The sequence below is a fragment of the Gossypium arboreum genome, chromosome 13, assembly GCF_025698485.1.
Source record: "Gossypium arboreum isolate Shixiya-1 chromosome 13, ASM2569848v2, whole genome shotgun sequence".
NCBI lineage: Eukaryota > Viridiplantae > Streptophyta > Magnoliopsida > Malvales > Malvaceae > Gossypium > Gossypium arboreum.
The window spans coordinates 524,253-540,217 of NC_069082.1; the positions used below are offsets into that span (position 1 = coordinate 524,253).

A 15,965-nucleotide genomic window follows, 5' to 3' on the forward strand; every position below is an offset into this window, starting at 1 on the left:
AAGCATGAAATTTTGCCAACATTCGCAGAATTCCCGAAAATTGGTGCGTTACAACTTTGAACGTCACAAATTTGAGAACTAAAATTCAAACAGCTTTTTTCTCTAATCTCCAGCCTTAATTGCTAGATCAACTTATCTAAGGTATGTTATTCTACTCGTCGATGGGTATTGATCCACCGTACAGACCGTCGAATTGTCACTTGAAGCTTGCCAGTGGAACTTAAAAAAAAAAAACTTAACAACCCAATGAATTAAATAAAACTTTTAAATAGTTCAATAACTTAAACGAAAAGTTTAAAATAATTTAATGACCAAATTGTAATTTTTTTAACTAAGTGACCAAAACGAAAATTTTATTACCATTTAATTTAATTGTTTGTGATACACGTTAAAGAAAATAAAAAATAAAAAATGCCATGCACTAGTTTTAAACGTTCTACGTGTTAGGTGATATAGCTTGAGCACTCTCTATAAAACCAATGTTCTCCCACAATTTGTTTCAAAGCCATAACATATAATTTCTGTTTTACTTAGTTTCAATGGCTGCTATTGGTTCTTGTTTTTCCAAGTTTTGTTCGGCTTTGTTTCTCCTTGTGTTCTTCCATGGAAGAACCAATGCTAAGCTTTCAACCAATTTTTACTCAAAATCATGCCCCAACTTGTTACCTACTGTGAAATTCATTGTTCACTCTGCTATAATGAAAGAGGCTCGAATGGGTGCTTCTTTGCTTCGCTTGTTCTTTCATGACTGCTTTGTCAATGTAATTCTTCTCCTCCTTATAATGAGTTTGGTATTATCTTTAATTGGGGCTTTGTCTTTTTATTTTATTATTTAATAGATTCATAGAGTGAGAGTAACTCAGAATATTTAAACAGATAAAATAATCTTCTGACTTAATCCCATGACTTATATCGTATAGAACATTGATGGGACAGCATGTGCAAACTCTTCAGTTTGTACATGGTTCTACCTAAAGCCAAAGTTAGAAATTTTTTTTAAAAAATTAAAATTAAATTGTATAATTTTTCTATAGGTAAAATATAATTTCATCATTTTACTCTATAAACCTACCTTGGCATAAACATGATCCGACTGTTTGACTTAAGTCAAAGAGAGACTTGGGAGTAAATAACTTTTCAAATAAAAAAAAGACAAATTTGACCTCAATGGTATTACCTAATGCATTTCAGTTAGTAATATTTAATTTTATAAATCTAAGATTACTATATGTTACTGTTGTTGATGATAGGGATGCGATGGATCGATTCTACTAGACGACGATATATCGTCCTTCATCGGAGAAAAAAATGCTGCCCCGAATCGCAACTCCGCTCGAGGATTCAATGTGGTCGACGACATCAAGTCTGCCGTCGAGATAGTTTGCCCTGGTCTTGTTTCATGTGCTGATATCTTGGCTATTTCTGCTAGAGACTCTGTTACAATTGTAAGCTCCTAAATTCCTGTTTACGTGATCAGTTTCATAGATAGCTGAAAGTGATACTCTCATATTACTGGACAAATGAGACTCTTGGTGAAACTTGAATTTGCAGTACATCTTAAATTTTAAATTAAGCAAGTAATTGAGAGGTTACCATTTTGTTTTTGTTGTTGATGGTAGCTTGGAGGCCCCTATTGGGATGTGAAACTGGGGAGAAGAGATGCTAGGACTGCAAGCCAAGCTGCTGCTAATAACAACATTCCTTCTCCATCTTCTAACTTGAATCAACTCATTTCTGGATTCAATGCTCATGGACTTGCCCCCCGGGACTTGGTCGCTTTATCCGGTTCGTTAAGCATTCAACTTAAAACAAATTTATAATACAAATTAAGAAATTTGGCTCAGAATTTTATCTACCGATTCTATCGAAACCTCTTGCTGGTTCATAGAGTGAGAGCACCGTAGAGTTTTTGAACATACAGAACCATGCATGGACAAAGCCTGGAATTTTGTCAGGAAGGCGAAATGAAGTTATATATTATTATGAATGCTAAAATGTAATTTCAACGTTAATTTATATTTTCTAGTTTTTTAAAAAGATCGAATTGAATTTAGAGAGAAAATTTTCTATTTTAGGGTGATGAGAGGCATAGCACTTACCTGCCCTTGGTGTCGCCCCTGGAACTATGAAAAACTGAATAATTTGTACATAGTTTGACTCGGACTTATGACTTAAGACATATGGGAAGCACGCTACCACTTAAGCTCTCTCCTGAATTGTTTTAAATGCTATTGTAAATTCAGGGGGACATACAATTGGACAAGCAAGGTGTACAACATTCAGGGCACGGGTATACAACGAGAGCAACATCGACCCTTCGTTTGCTCGAACAAGGCAAAGAAACTGTCCGAGGGAAACTGGATCAGGTGACAACAACTTGGCACCCCTCGATATCCACACGCCTACGTATTTCGACAACAGTTATTTCAAGAACCTAATCGATAGAAGAGGTCTCTTCCATTCCGATCAACAGTTGTTCACCGGTGGCGGATTCACGGATTCCATCGTTCGGGGTTATAGCAACAATCCGAGATCCTTTCGTTCGGATTTTGCTGCTGCCATGATCAAGATGGGAGACATCAGTCCCCTCACTGGATCAATGGGAGAGATCAGGAAGAACTGTAGAAGGGTTAATTAATTGATGCATTGGTTTTCTGAATAACAAAAATTCAAGTTTTTTTTTGTTACGCAATTTAGATTGTACTTGTGGAGGAATAAATGTTGAGGCAACATTTTATTTAAAAGAAAGTATTATATGAAATTGTGATTCCAGTTATTTTATCTCTTTTGCAACGAGAGAATAACAAATCAGATTTTTCTTCTTGAAAAAATTCAAATCAAACTAAAAACACTAAAAATAAGAGGAAAATTATGACCTGTGAGAAAGGATTGGATGAAACTGTAATTTCACATCATTTTATCCCTTTCTGATGGGAGAATGACAAATCAAAATTTTCCTCCTGATTCTCCCATTGGAAAGGGATAAACATGACGTGGAATCACAGTTTGATACAATATTTTCTCTTTAATTAATTGATGCACTGATTTTTATTTTTAATTTTAATTTTCATAATTTTTATTTTTTTATTGAAAATATGAACAAACTTTTAAGTTTTAAAAATAAAAATACATTTTAAAATTTATTTTAAATAATTGTAAGACATATACAAATTTTCAAAATAAAAATTATGTTATTTACTTCATGAATGGTAATAACTAATAAGGTCTCTCTAAATTTTGAGCTATTCGTTCGATTTATATTAAATCAAATTTGAATAAGTTTTTTATATTATAAATTATATTAATTATATATTAAAAATATTTTTATGTAAATTTAATTATAAATGTATATAAAATGTTAGTATAAATGGTTTTAAATGATGATACAAACTCGAATCTATTTAAAATTAAGGACCAAATTGATAAAAAATAAAATTGTTGAGGGTAAAGAGTTATTTCACCTTTTTCTATAAATACCACATCATCAATTCTAACAGTAAAATTGACGGAGGGACCAAGATTTTTAAAGTATAGGGACTCAGTATCTCAAAATTATAGAGACTAAATTTTAAATTTCAGAAGAATATAAGGACCTTTGACATATTTAAACCAATAATAAACAATAAACAATAAACAATAAACGGTATTTTGTTAGTTTAAAAGTCTTCCAAACTCGTGCTTATATTATATATACTATAGATGATAATTCAAATACATAAAATTCATATTACACAAAACTCTATTATAATAAAATATATACGTTAGAAACTTTATAGGTTTTGATCATATTTGTTTTTTTTGATATAATACTTAGAACTACTCATAGCCCCTCCCCAACCCTTAAATAGGAGGATAATGTGCTTCACTGCGCTCGAACCCACATCCTCCTACACTGGCAACAATCTCATGCTAATCAAGCTAAAACTCAATCGGCTTAAATACAAAATATTTTTTATACTAAGGAACTAGATAAAGTTCGGGTAATGTCAAATCCTTTGGAGGCAATTTTGAAGGGTATGTAAGAGTTCAAAATTGGTTAGACTCTATATCTTGTTGATTGCAAGGAACCATGGCGATCAAATGTTTAAGGCAGCTTATGATTTCGAAAATGAGGAGATAAAGGAAGGAGATAAAATGTTGATTTTCTATTTGTATCTCGCTTGTTTCAAAATTGAGAAGTTAGCTTATCTTCTTTTGAAAATGTCGATATAATGAAACATTATTGTTTTAAGTTTTTCTTGAAAAAAGAAGGGATTTTGGAGAGAGTGAATGTAAACAATTAGGCAATACTGAAGTTGCAATTATCTTTGTGAGTATTCGGTAGTTCAAGCTTAAATCAAGTGTTGTATCGGAAAGATTGTTTAGTGAATTCGTTGTCTTGAGTTATTTATCAAAAACTAATATATATAGTGGTGAATCAGGGGCTGGCAGGGGCCTTGACCCTCTAAAATGAAAATTTTTTGTTTAGATTCCTTAAAATTTTAAATTTGTAATAATAAAATTATACTTTAGCCTTAAAAATGATAAAATTTTGATTTAATCATTTAAAAAATATAAAAATATAGGCAATTAAAATGATACAATTGTATTTTTATTATCGTAAATATATACAATTTTATTTCGACTCTTTCTAAAATTTATCTGGATTTGCCCTATATAGGCATGCTTCCAAGAACCCACATTATACATTATATAAAAAATTCCTTATTCTAACCTACACAACTATACCTTTTGTCCCCCTGAATTCATAATAACATTGGATCCTTCAATGGCACAGATTAGCATGTGCTCATACTTCATACTTCACGTGAAGTGAGTTCACACTTGTTCTTTCCCCAGCACACACAATCAGAAGTTCAACTAGGATGCAATTTTACACCCCCAAATTAAGTTTTAGAGTTTAGAATTTAAGCTACAAATTTAACGAATTAATTAACTAAGAAAAAAATGGAATTACCCATCCATTCCCTTTATGGTAGTGTCCATATCAATCACTGGAGAAAACAGTAAAAAGAAGTGGAAAACAAGTAATTCAATATATATATATATATATAAAGAAACAAATGTAGAAGAAAGATACACATCAACCAACAATTATAGGTAAAAGGCATATTTGTGTGAGAAAAAAAGAAGCAATGAAACTAATACTCATTTGTTTTTATTTCATTTGCTTTGTAATAAAGAAAAAAAAATGGGTATATTGTTTAAATTTCAGTACTTGTCTATGTAATACTTGTTATCCAAAGTATAGGTAACGTTTTCATCCGATATAGTGTTATAGTCTGCAGCCGTGGTAGGTTGTGGCAGTGGCATTGGTGGTGGTGCGGCGATCGAAACAGCCCCGGAAGATAGCAAGGCTAAATGAGAAGGAGAGGGTATAAGATTAGCTTCCCTACACTTGTGTTTCATTATCTCAGCCCTCACTGCATTGATCTCAGCTTGTAAAGATTGAACTTGTTGTTGCAAAGCTGAGATTGCACCCATGCAACCATAAACAGGGTCTCTTAGCCTTACGTTCGCCTCGTAAACAAGACTACTCGCCGCATCGGCTCGTTGATTCTCTGGTACTTCCTGAATCACAACACAACAGTTAGAACCCACAAATGATTTATACCAAATAAAAATAAGGATAAATTACATTAGTAGTCACGCAATTATCATATTTTTTAAGTTATAGTCACTCAATTATTCAATTGCCTTTTTTGTCAATAAACTATTTTAGATATTAGGGTGTTTTCATATAGTTAGATGATTATTTTTTAATTTTTCATAATTTAAGTAATAAAAAAGATATAATTAAGTGACCCCTACCGTAATTTACCCTAAAAATAAAACTCGAACTCAAGATTAAGGTTTTGAAATAATTACCATAAGCATCTTTGAGACATTGCTAGCACCAAAAACCTTGTGAACAGAAGCAAACTTTTGGGGTTCATGTGGGGAGAAATATGGAGAAAAAGGGCATTCTTCAGCACACCGACGCCTCAATAGCTTACAAGCAGCACATGGTGTAATGGTATTTAGGGTTCCATGAGAACCCATTATGTGCCTTCTTCCTATTTGATGATGATGACCTCCAAATGAAACAACATCTGCTTCTCTCTTGATCTTTTTGCCTATCTCATCAAATCTCTCCCTAAACACACACATACAAAAAAAAAAAAAAACAACAACAACAACCCATCACTACAAATATGTGTATATACACACATATATTTATATGCATGTATAAGACTATAAGTTCATTTAAAGCTTAAAATATGGCACTTACCTTTCCCTGGACATTAAAGCATGTTCTCAAAAATGGAGAACACAAATTTTCTCAGGGGTGAAAGGAAGAGAAGAGAAGAGAAGAGAAGGAAGAAAAAGGTGAAATGAAGGAAAGGGGTGCTTAAAAGGCAAGGTATACAAGAGAAAGGTATGTATGGTCTACTGTTTGTATAAAATTTGGGAATATAATAGGCAAAAAGGATATGTGTATTTTACTAGAAGAAGCTAAATTGGGGGTTCTTAAAGTTGATTCTTGGAATTGTTAATATATATATGTGTGTGTATATATATAATAACGGGAGGGGTTTGAGAGAGAGCTTCAATGGAAGCAAAGTAGTGTGAAAGAAATTAAGGAGGATATTTATATGTCGTTATTTGTACTGTATGAATGCCAGCTCTATCACTGCTTGCTCACGTGGGGATCCTTAAATGTTTTGACTTTAGAAAAAAAAATCAAATTATTCAAATACGGCTTAACCATGTGGTTTATATACTCAAATTTTTATATTATATGTCGTTAATAGTAGTACGAATGATCGTAAAATAATAATAAAGAAAAATAAGAATATGTAGGTTTTACGTGGAAAATCATTATTGGGAAAGTAGAAGAGCAGAAATTCATTAATGTTGAATAATAACAATACAAAAGGTTTGCGGCTATGCGTAGTTTTTAAGGGTTAAACAACCCGTCTAATAGAAGAATAGTCCTTGACGAATTCAACTTGTGCGGCAAGATCAATACAGCGGCCCTCGAACCTTCACCCCCACAAATTCCAATTTTGTCTCTCTATTTTATTTTTTTAATAAGTGAGTTGCTTTTCAAACCGATCAAACAGGATTCAGGTCATACAATTCTAATATATATATATATATATAAAATGAAGATAGCTTAATTCCAAATTAATTTAATTCCTTAGCGCAATTACAAATTTAAAATTTGGGTTGGGTGTAATAGGTAGGTTTTGTTTGGTTTTATTGTTTAGTTCATTGTTCGTTGTGCTTTGTACTAAATTGATTTTATATTGTAATTGGTTGGACATATTTTTATATTTATATTGTATTTATAATTATATTGTAATTGTAATTGTAATTGTAATTCTCTTAAAAAGATTTTGAAGTTTTAAGGACAAGTCACTATGGTATGTCGATTATATTTTAGATTTATTCTAACTTATTTGTGAATTTGTCGAGATATATTCCAACTTAATTATATGAAATAATTAGAATAAGTTCTGATAATTTAAAAGTATTCATGGGTTCAAGTTAGTTTTATGTACGGTATCAATATTGTACATAGTTCTTTTAAAAATAATATCGTACCTTAAAGGATAATTATTTGGTACAACGACAATGGAAAGTTTTTATTTCACAAGCGGGATTGATTGAAATTTTGCCATGTGTCATTAATTTGTATTTAAAAAATTAATAAATAAATAAGACATGTGGCAACATCTTAATCCCGCTTTTGAAATAAAAACTTTCCACCGCTTGTGTATCAAATAATTATCGTATCATAAATAGTTGTCCAAACTAAGTACAAACCGGAATATGAGCCTTAGATTTTTCTTAAACGCGTTCATATTTGTAAATAGTTAACTCAAGCTAATTAAAACCCACCCATGTTATTTTTAAATTTTTAAAAAATATATTATTTTTATTTAATAATTAGTAATTTTATATATGCATTTTTTTTACTATACTACTATATATATTTAACAATCCGCCCATGAAGGGACTCGAAGACCCACACATATAATAGTGCATGGTGGGTCTTGAAGTCGAGTACTCAAGACCCCTTTACCTTTGCCAACTGTACTAAGGCCTCATTGGCATATATTAAATTCCTAAACATAAACAATTTAACATATTTTTTAAAATTATATATTTTTGAGAATATTTTTAATATTATATTATACTATAGTATATTTAATAATTTTCATATAACATAAATTACACATACATAAATGAAAAGAAAAAAAAACAACCTATTATAAACGTAAAGAATGGTTTAGCCGAGCCTATCGGGCTTTGAACATTGGATCCCAAGTTCAATCTATATTTTAAACGAGCTCTTTTCAAGTTTAATATTTTATCTTAATACTCTCAAATATCAAAAGGGCATTTGAACTTCGACGAGTAACCCACCCTTCAATAATTCCACTTACGATTCATGTTCAAGGTTCCTGGTGTCCCTCTCAACAATGTCGACTCTAGGATTGGAATCAATATCTCCCCTTAAAAATGCAATATGTCGTACCATTTCACCAACACTTATTTGCTATTTTAGTACATATTTATCATATACAACAAATAATTACAAACGTGAATGTTTAAAATATTCATAACTATAGAAAAAAAAAAAGAGAGAGTAAAAGGTAGTCTCCTACCAATAAACTACACAACTATTAAAATGGAAAATTTATTCAGCCGACCCTAATTAATTAAGGATCATGCACTTAGGTGGCTTTAATTACAAATTGGCAATCCCTTTTGCATGTTAATGATTAACAATATTGCAATTAAAACAAGCTATATCAAAGGTTAGGTTATGAAGTAGATATATATTGATGATCACACATATATATGTACATATATATCAAAGGAATTTGTGGTTTCTTAGGGTTAAGGGCAGGCATGTTAGTTTCTTGTCAAAATCAAGAACCCAGCACTTGTTAAATTAATAATCTTTGGGATATCTTAGTTGCCCTAAATGGAATATAAATAGTGATGAGGATTGCCTTGTACTACCCGCAATCTGTTGTTTGAACCATGGCTAAGATATGTTTATATTTAGACATGGTGACAATGATAGCTGCCCCCTTATTTATGAAGATGTTTTAATTAATGCTAATTTCAACTCTAAACTAGTGTATAAAAGTTTAGGAAAAATTTTCAAGTGCTTCTTAGATCGATTGGTATGGTATTGTTGTCAGTGTAGGAGGATGTGGGTTCGAGTGTGTTGAAGTGCATTATTCTCTTCTTTAAGGGTTGGAGAGAGGTTATGGATAGCTTTAGGTATTGTATTAAAAAAAACCGATATCAAAATGAGCACACTAATAATGCAGGTGAAAATTATTTTTTTTACAGAGAAGTGTGGCAACATTCTAAAGCTACCTAGAGGTTTTTTTTTATTCCACTAGCAATGTATAGAATAATTACTCATGGTTTAATTTATATAGTAATTTGGGTAATTATGTTGTACACAATCGGTGGGAATTTTTAACTCCACAAGTGAGTTTAAGATTTTGTCACATTTACTATTCTTAAATACAATTTAAGGACACATGATGAAATCTTAACCTCACATGTGAAGTTAAAAAATTTTATCGTCAGTGTACCAAATAATTATCCTATTAATCTTGACGTGTACTTGTATAATTCATAAAAAAAATTATAGATTTATTAAACTCAAATGAGGAAGTTTTGAGAATTTCGAAATACTAAATTTTAATCTCATCCTATGAAAATCATGTGTTTTAATTTAAATTTTATTTCGATTTAAATCTCGTCATATGTGAAATCTATTCAATTTTTTCTTTATTAGCAAAATTTGAGAAAATTAAGGGTTTGTTTTGCTTGGCTATAATTTGAGAGAAATGTTATATCAAAGTGGGTGGCGAAATGGAGAGGATTAAACAAAGGCATAATTATGCTTAGATTGCAAGGAAAATGACACCATCCAATTGTTATTTTGACCCATATTTTTAGGCTCACTATTTGTCCCCATTCTCCTCTCTCACATCCAACCTAACTATCTATCTCCTTTTGAACTCAAGTTCCCACAATTTGCCCACTTTTCACTATTTACTCATGCAATCAAAGGACTTGACCACCATCTTTAAACCCTAACACTTCACACTTATCTGTATTTATATAGCTTGGGTCAAAATGCATGCATCTTATCTGCAAAATTAAAGTGTACATCAACTTTGGACCTAACTGTTATATAGGAATATGATCATTATTTACGAACTCCTTCAATATTCTTTTTGGCCTAATTAAGTTAGTCAAACTAGTATACCTTAAATGAGTCGAACTTTGAATAATGTGCAGACTTTTACTTGCTATTGTTCGGGTACTTTTTGACTTTCTTCATATTCATTTAAGGATTTTGTGGCTTTAAATTAAGCAAAAATATTTGATATGGTGAGTTTAAATTAGTGTAAAAATAGCGGTGCTGATGAGATTAGATATTGTAACGATACTGTGACGTGCGACAAATAGTAAGCTAAACACATCACACCGTACTGTCCATCTAAACTCACAGTTAGACTGTGAGTAGAGTTTTTAGACTTTATAATTAGGGTTAAAAGGATGGTGTTGTAATGAACTTGAATTTAATAGAAAAAATTAATAGTATTAACAATTGGACTTGAGTTCTTAAATTTGAAAAGTCAATAGACTAAATTATTGAAAATATGACTAGAAAAACTTAATTTCATATGTATAAAAAAAGATTTAGAGCATATTTCAACTAAAATAAAACTATTCTCAATCATTCATCAACTTTAATAATAGAGCTTATAAATTACGCGTCGATTTTAATTTCTAGCTACATGTTGAACTTTGTTCTTGACTTTTTATGGAGCGATGATCAATGGTGTAGTCAGAATATCTTTTTGGAAGGGTCACAATTAAACTATAAATTCTCATGAGATCAAAATGCAATTATTTCATTATAATCTTATAATTTTATAAGTTCTAGAAGGATTAAATTACAAATCTATCATTTTAAAAGGGCCAAAATATAATTTCACCACATATTAATTTGTAGTTTTTCATAACTGTATCCGATAAATGTACATATATAATGTTGAGAAACTCTCTCACCATAGCACTTTACTAGTTAGTAGAATTGTTCATGGGTCGGGTCGAATTTGGGTTTGGTTTAAACATTATATTAACATAATTTATGCTTGTCCAAGTTTGGTTCGACTCAGAACTGGGTCTAAAATTTTATCTAAGCTCGCTTTTATTTGTAAATGGCTAACCCAAACCCATTTAAGACACACGTATTTTTAACATTAATATTTAGTAATTTTATATATTTACCAATTTATTAAAATTTATATTTATTAAAATTTATCTTTAACATTTTTAATGTTTACATTATAGTATTATATATTATTATAAATTTAACTTTTATGTTTATAAATTACATAATATATAAGCAGTGTAAGCTAGAATAAATTTTAGGTGGGGCGAATGAAATTTTACTTTTTATAGTCTATACTTTATTTTTTTAAAGGATTAAGTCGATTTTTTAAAATTTAAGGGGGACAAAGTACAATTTTACCTTTACTAATTTAAAATTTAAAAAAAAAAATTCAAAGGCCTAAATAGAAATTTTCTATTTTAGGAAGGCCCCTGCCAGCCTCCTGTATTTGCTTCTCTGTATAAAATAACATAAAATGATATATTCAAGCTCGAGCCTCAACCCATATATTAAACGAGTTTTAGTTTTTGTTCAAACTTATTTTTCCAACTTAATATTTTTATTTAAACTGTCAAAAATTTAGTGAATGTTCGGACTATCCATAAATAAGTTTAGCGGTTAGCCACCTAGGGTAAAAGAATACACTTAGTCGACTTTTAGGCTTCCTTGGGCCGAAAGTCTATTTACTCATGGGCCGATCAAATTTCCCTCACCCATTGAGTTAAGAAATTAACCCACCTACATAATTGGACTATTAATTAATTTTAATTTAAAATTAATTTCCAAAATCAAGCCAACTTTATTGAAATAGAATCCATATAATTTTATTATTTATGTTATTTTTATCTGATTTTGAATTTACTAAGGTAAAATTAACACTTAATTTAAATATATATTTACTCAATTAAAAAAATTTAAAGTGATTAACTTAAATTGCTAATATAAGAGGATGTTGGTTCAAATGTGTTAAAGTGCATTCATTTCATGTTAAGGTGCGAAGAATATACAGTAAGGAGTTGAATATGAACCTGTATATAATGATGCTTTTAGATTGTCCTAATATAAGTTATTTATAATCATAAACACTTTTGATTGATACTATTTTGTCGATACTTTCCAATTTCCGTGATAATATCTCTACAAATACACTAAAAATAAATTGAAAAATAATAAGAAAAAGGAAAATCAACAAATTATACCATCTCAATGATAATAACAAATGACTTACGTTATTTAAATACTTGTGGACATAAAATCTCAGAGTTTAAACTTGATTAGTACCTTGATGACATGATCCAATGGCTAACAATTGATAGGCAATGCCATCTTCATCCCTGAAATAATCCTCTTAACTCGTTCACGTTCCTTGTTTTAACCCCAAAGCACAACGTCCAAGTTGGCGATCCCATACCTTCCCCATCATCATCCATACAGTCATGAACTGATGATCTCGAACACGGAAAACACCTTCTTCGTCTTTCAATCAACTCACGGTTCATAGAAGCATTAGCCAAAGATGAAGATAGTGTAGCACCGTAGTTCAAACAAGCAAAGATGGAGCTCAAAAGGGTTGGTTTCAAGCTCTTTTTCCGCTTCGATTTCGACTCAAACGAGGCACGATACGAAAGAGGGGGTGTTAGAGGAGGGAGAACATTGTCACGAAAAGTATGTTTAGGGGTTCCAGGTTGTGATTCCCACATGAATGGAACAGCAACGGAAGCTCCACCATAGTAGATCCTACAAGAAGAATTGGCCATGGAAGTTTCTTTGGACATTAGCCTGGTAAAGAACTTGTCATCTTGCTTGATTTGGAGACCTTTTTGAGGTTGTAATTCATGGCTATTACAGTTATCACTTGACATATTGGAAACTGATGAGCTACTGTTAGTAGATCTTTAGTTTTGTAAAGGTAGGGGCTCAAGATCCGAAGTTGAAGGCTGGTAAAAGATCCGAAGTTTTCAAATTAAAAATATAGCTTGATAAAATAATTAAAGAGAGAAATATTTTTATTTTACATTTTATAACATTTTAATGTTATAATTGTATTTATCGTGCTTGTAAATTAAACACATCCACTTACATCGGTATAAAATTAATATAGTTGTATATAATTTCGTATTTTTTGTATGATTAATATTTTAACGATTCAACCGTTAAATTTATTGATATAATTATACTTATCATGCATGTAAATTTTTGAACCGATCCAATATCTCTATCGTATCTGTCTAAAATATTATCTATATTAACATATTATTTACTAATCAATTTTTAATTTATGTCAAACTTAACATGCATAATCTATATGAATTGAGCATTAAATATAATGGTTGGATTGTTAAGATATTAATAGCATAAAAATATACAAAATTTAAGGATCCTCCCGTAGATATATCTTAAATTTTGCTATTAATCCTTATACTTTATACTTTAATTTGACCATTTTAGTCCTTATACTTTTTAAATTTTAAAATTTCAATTCTCACTAAACAATAACTGTTAAAATTTGATGTAGTAAATACATTATTATGTGTAATGTCATATCAACTTATTATTTTCACATTTTACTCACTAAAATTTCGATTAATACATTAACGATTGTCATTTATATCAAAATTGAAATTTCAAAATTTGAAAGATTTAGAATAATCCGATTAGAAAATATAAATAAAATCTACAACCATATATGATACAAAATTAATAATTAAAAATAACCAAACAAATTTAATTAATATTATTCGATTCAGAACCAAAATTTTAAAATTTTAGACATATATTTAATGTGTTGGAGAATTTTAAGATTTGGGCATGAATTCAACTAGTTGCCTTGTTTACTGCGGATTCCATGGAAACCGTGCAGTCCTATTTTGGCTTTGATACGTGTGCATCTGAATTGCGTAGCAGATTTTATGGGAATGTGTAGATAATGGCATACAAAACTTAAATGTATTTCATCAGTGTGTATTTGAATGGTGGGGCAATACGTTTAGTTTATTTTTAGTCTCGTATTATAATATTATAATAATATTTAATTTTATTATTATTGTTTTTTATATTAATAGTAAATAAATACATTGTTCATCTAAATTTACTTTTATTGAGTTAGTTGATTGACTCATTATTGCAGTAATTTAGAGGTTAATTATTATATAAGATAAATATAAAATAAATAGAAATATATATTCTATCGATTTAAATGTCAAATTCAATTAATACAATGCACTATACATCAAATAAAGAATTAGACAAAATTGAAAGAATCAAGCGAAACTCAAAATGTGCATATACACAATCGAAAGTTTAAATTAACATATTGTATTTGCAGATAATGAGATTTGAACTCAAGCTGTAAATTCAAGAGCTTTGTGACTTTAAATAAAATTAACACGTAATTTTGAAAACAAAAATATCTTATAATTAAAAATATAACTTACAATTAAATTAAAATTTATTATAAAATATTATATTATTTGTATTTAAATAATTCACCTCAATTGTAAACAGATAGAAAATTTAAATTTTATCTATTTAATTTTATATTTATCTATATATTAAATTTATATTAAGAAAATAAAATACTTTTTAATTATATATTTAACAAATTATTAAATTAATAATATAACGTGCATAATACTTGTGGTTAAAATTTATCCTTGTTTTACCACCGCGGGAAAGAATTTTTTGTTTTTACTTTAAATATTTTTTACCACTCGGTCAATTTTATTTCTCTTCCCGCGCAAATTTGTTGAGTGCAGTTTAGCATCGGCTAACCTGCGCTGATACTATTAAAGAACAAAAAAGTTTGTGGTATAAATACAATTTGAGCCATCCTCTTTTCTTTTTCACCCAAATAATCCCTATTTATTACTTAATTTAAAATTTTCATATAAAACCAACATTAAAAGTTATATTTCATTTATAAATACATATAAATTAAGCTAATATTGAATTAGTTACTAGATTTGATGTGAAATTCAATTTAATTTCTAACAATTAGTTTGATAATTTTATTTTACACTTTTTCCTCGTAATTAAATTACTTAAAATTTACAAACAAGGCATTAGTTTTTTAGATAAACTATAAAAATAGTCACTTTTATTTATCTCAGATTACATTTTAGTCACTTACATTATCGTTTTGTTATGAAATAGTCACTTTGCCATTAAGCTTCATTACCTCTCTAACAGTAATCCTACGTTACAGTCCAAATGGGTTTTAAATGTTAATTTGGATGTCTAGTTGCTGGGATGACACAATGCCTATAACTACCTATAGCATATTCCTAACCTATAAATATAAGGGAAATACGCTTCAACACACTCGAACTCACGTCCTTCTACATTGGCAACAATATCCATACCAATCAAGCTAAAACTCAATCGGTATAAGACATTAATTTTTAATAAAACACTGAACACACTTATTATATATTTTTTTCAAATTTACTTTTCTTGAGTAATTTTCTTTTTCTTTTATGTTTTATTATATTTATTTGTATGCGTTTTAATTTTTTACACAAGCTCTTATTGCTATAAGTGGCGTATAGAGGTGATCATGGGCGGGCGGGCGGGCCCATACAAATTTGTAGGCCCGTCTACTAGGACCGGGCCCGGCCCAAATATGGGCCTAAAATTTTGCCCAAGCCCGCCCAAAATAAAATTACTAAGCCCTAGCCCGGCCCGGCCCATATTAAAATTTTTTTATTTCATTAAATAAAAAAATTTAAAAATATAATAAATCAAATATATTTAAAAACAT

General features: G+C 29.8%; 3 protein-coding genes across 3 annotated transcripts; 1 reads left to right on the top strand and 2 right to left on the bottom strand.

The window, feature by feature from the left end:
* The first annotated feature begins 469 nt into the window (after nt 1-469).
* On the top strand, nt 470-2,761 carry LOC108462994 (peroxidase P7-like). The gene is made up of 4 exons (XM_017762919.2): nt 470-761; nt 1,251-1,445; nt 1,620-1,785; nt 2,244-2,761. Exons 1-4 carry the CDS (start codon nt 540-542, stop codon nt 2,636-2,638), a joined length of 978 nt encoding a protein of 325 aa, XP_017618408.1. The 5' UTR covers nt 470-539; the 3' UTR covers nt 2,639-2,761.
* A 2,333-nt stretch (nt 2,762-5,094) lies between these two features.
* Nucleotides 5,095-6,605, bottom strand: LOC108463353 (LOB domain-containing protein 15-like). Its single transcript, XM_017763298.2, has 3 exons — nt 6,272-6,605; nt 5,869-6,136; nt 5,095-5,571 (listed from the first exon to the last, which is right to left on the bottom strand). Exons 1-3 carry the CDS (start codon nt 6,283-6,285, stop codon nt 5,212-5,214), a joined length of 642 nt encoding a protein of 213 aa, XP_017618787.1. The 5' UTR covers nt 6,286-6,605; the 3' UTR covers nt 5,095-5,211.
* Nucleotides 6,606-12,534: 5,929 nt separating this feature from the next.
* Nucleotides 12,535-13,068, bottom strand: LOC108462366 (uncharacterized). The gene has a single exon (XM_017762322.1). It carries the CDS (start codon nt 13,066-13,068, stop codon nt 12,535-12,537), a length of 534 nt encoding a protein of 177 aa, XP_017617811.1.
* Nucleotides 13,069-15,965: the final 2,897 nt, after the last annotated feature.

Excerpts from the sequence above, each read along its gene's own strand:
- LOC108463353 (XM_017763298.2), bottom strand. Across the intron at positions 5,572-5,868 it reads ATGTCTCAAAGATGCTTATG|GAAGTACCAGAGAATCAACG; the intron begins GTAATTATTTCA and ends GTTGTGATTCAG.
- LOC108462366 (XM_017762322.1), bottom strand. The coding sequence starts at position 13,068 with ATGTCAAGTGATAACTGTAATAGCCATGAATTACAACCTCAAAAAGGT.
- LOC108462994 (XM_017762919.2), top strand. The coding sequence starts at position 540 with ATGGCTGCTATTGGTTCTTGTTTTTCCAAGTTTTGTTCGGCTTTGTTT. Across the intron at positions 762-1,250 it reads TTCATGACTGCTTTGTCAAT|GGATGCGATGGATCGATTCT; the intron begins GTAATTCTTCTC and ends TGTTGATGATAG. Across the intron at positions 1,446-1,619 it reads CTAGAGACTCTGTTACAATT|CTTGGAGGCCCCTATTGGGA; the intron begins GTAAGCTCCTAA and ends TGTTGATGGTAG.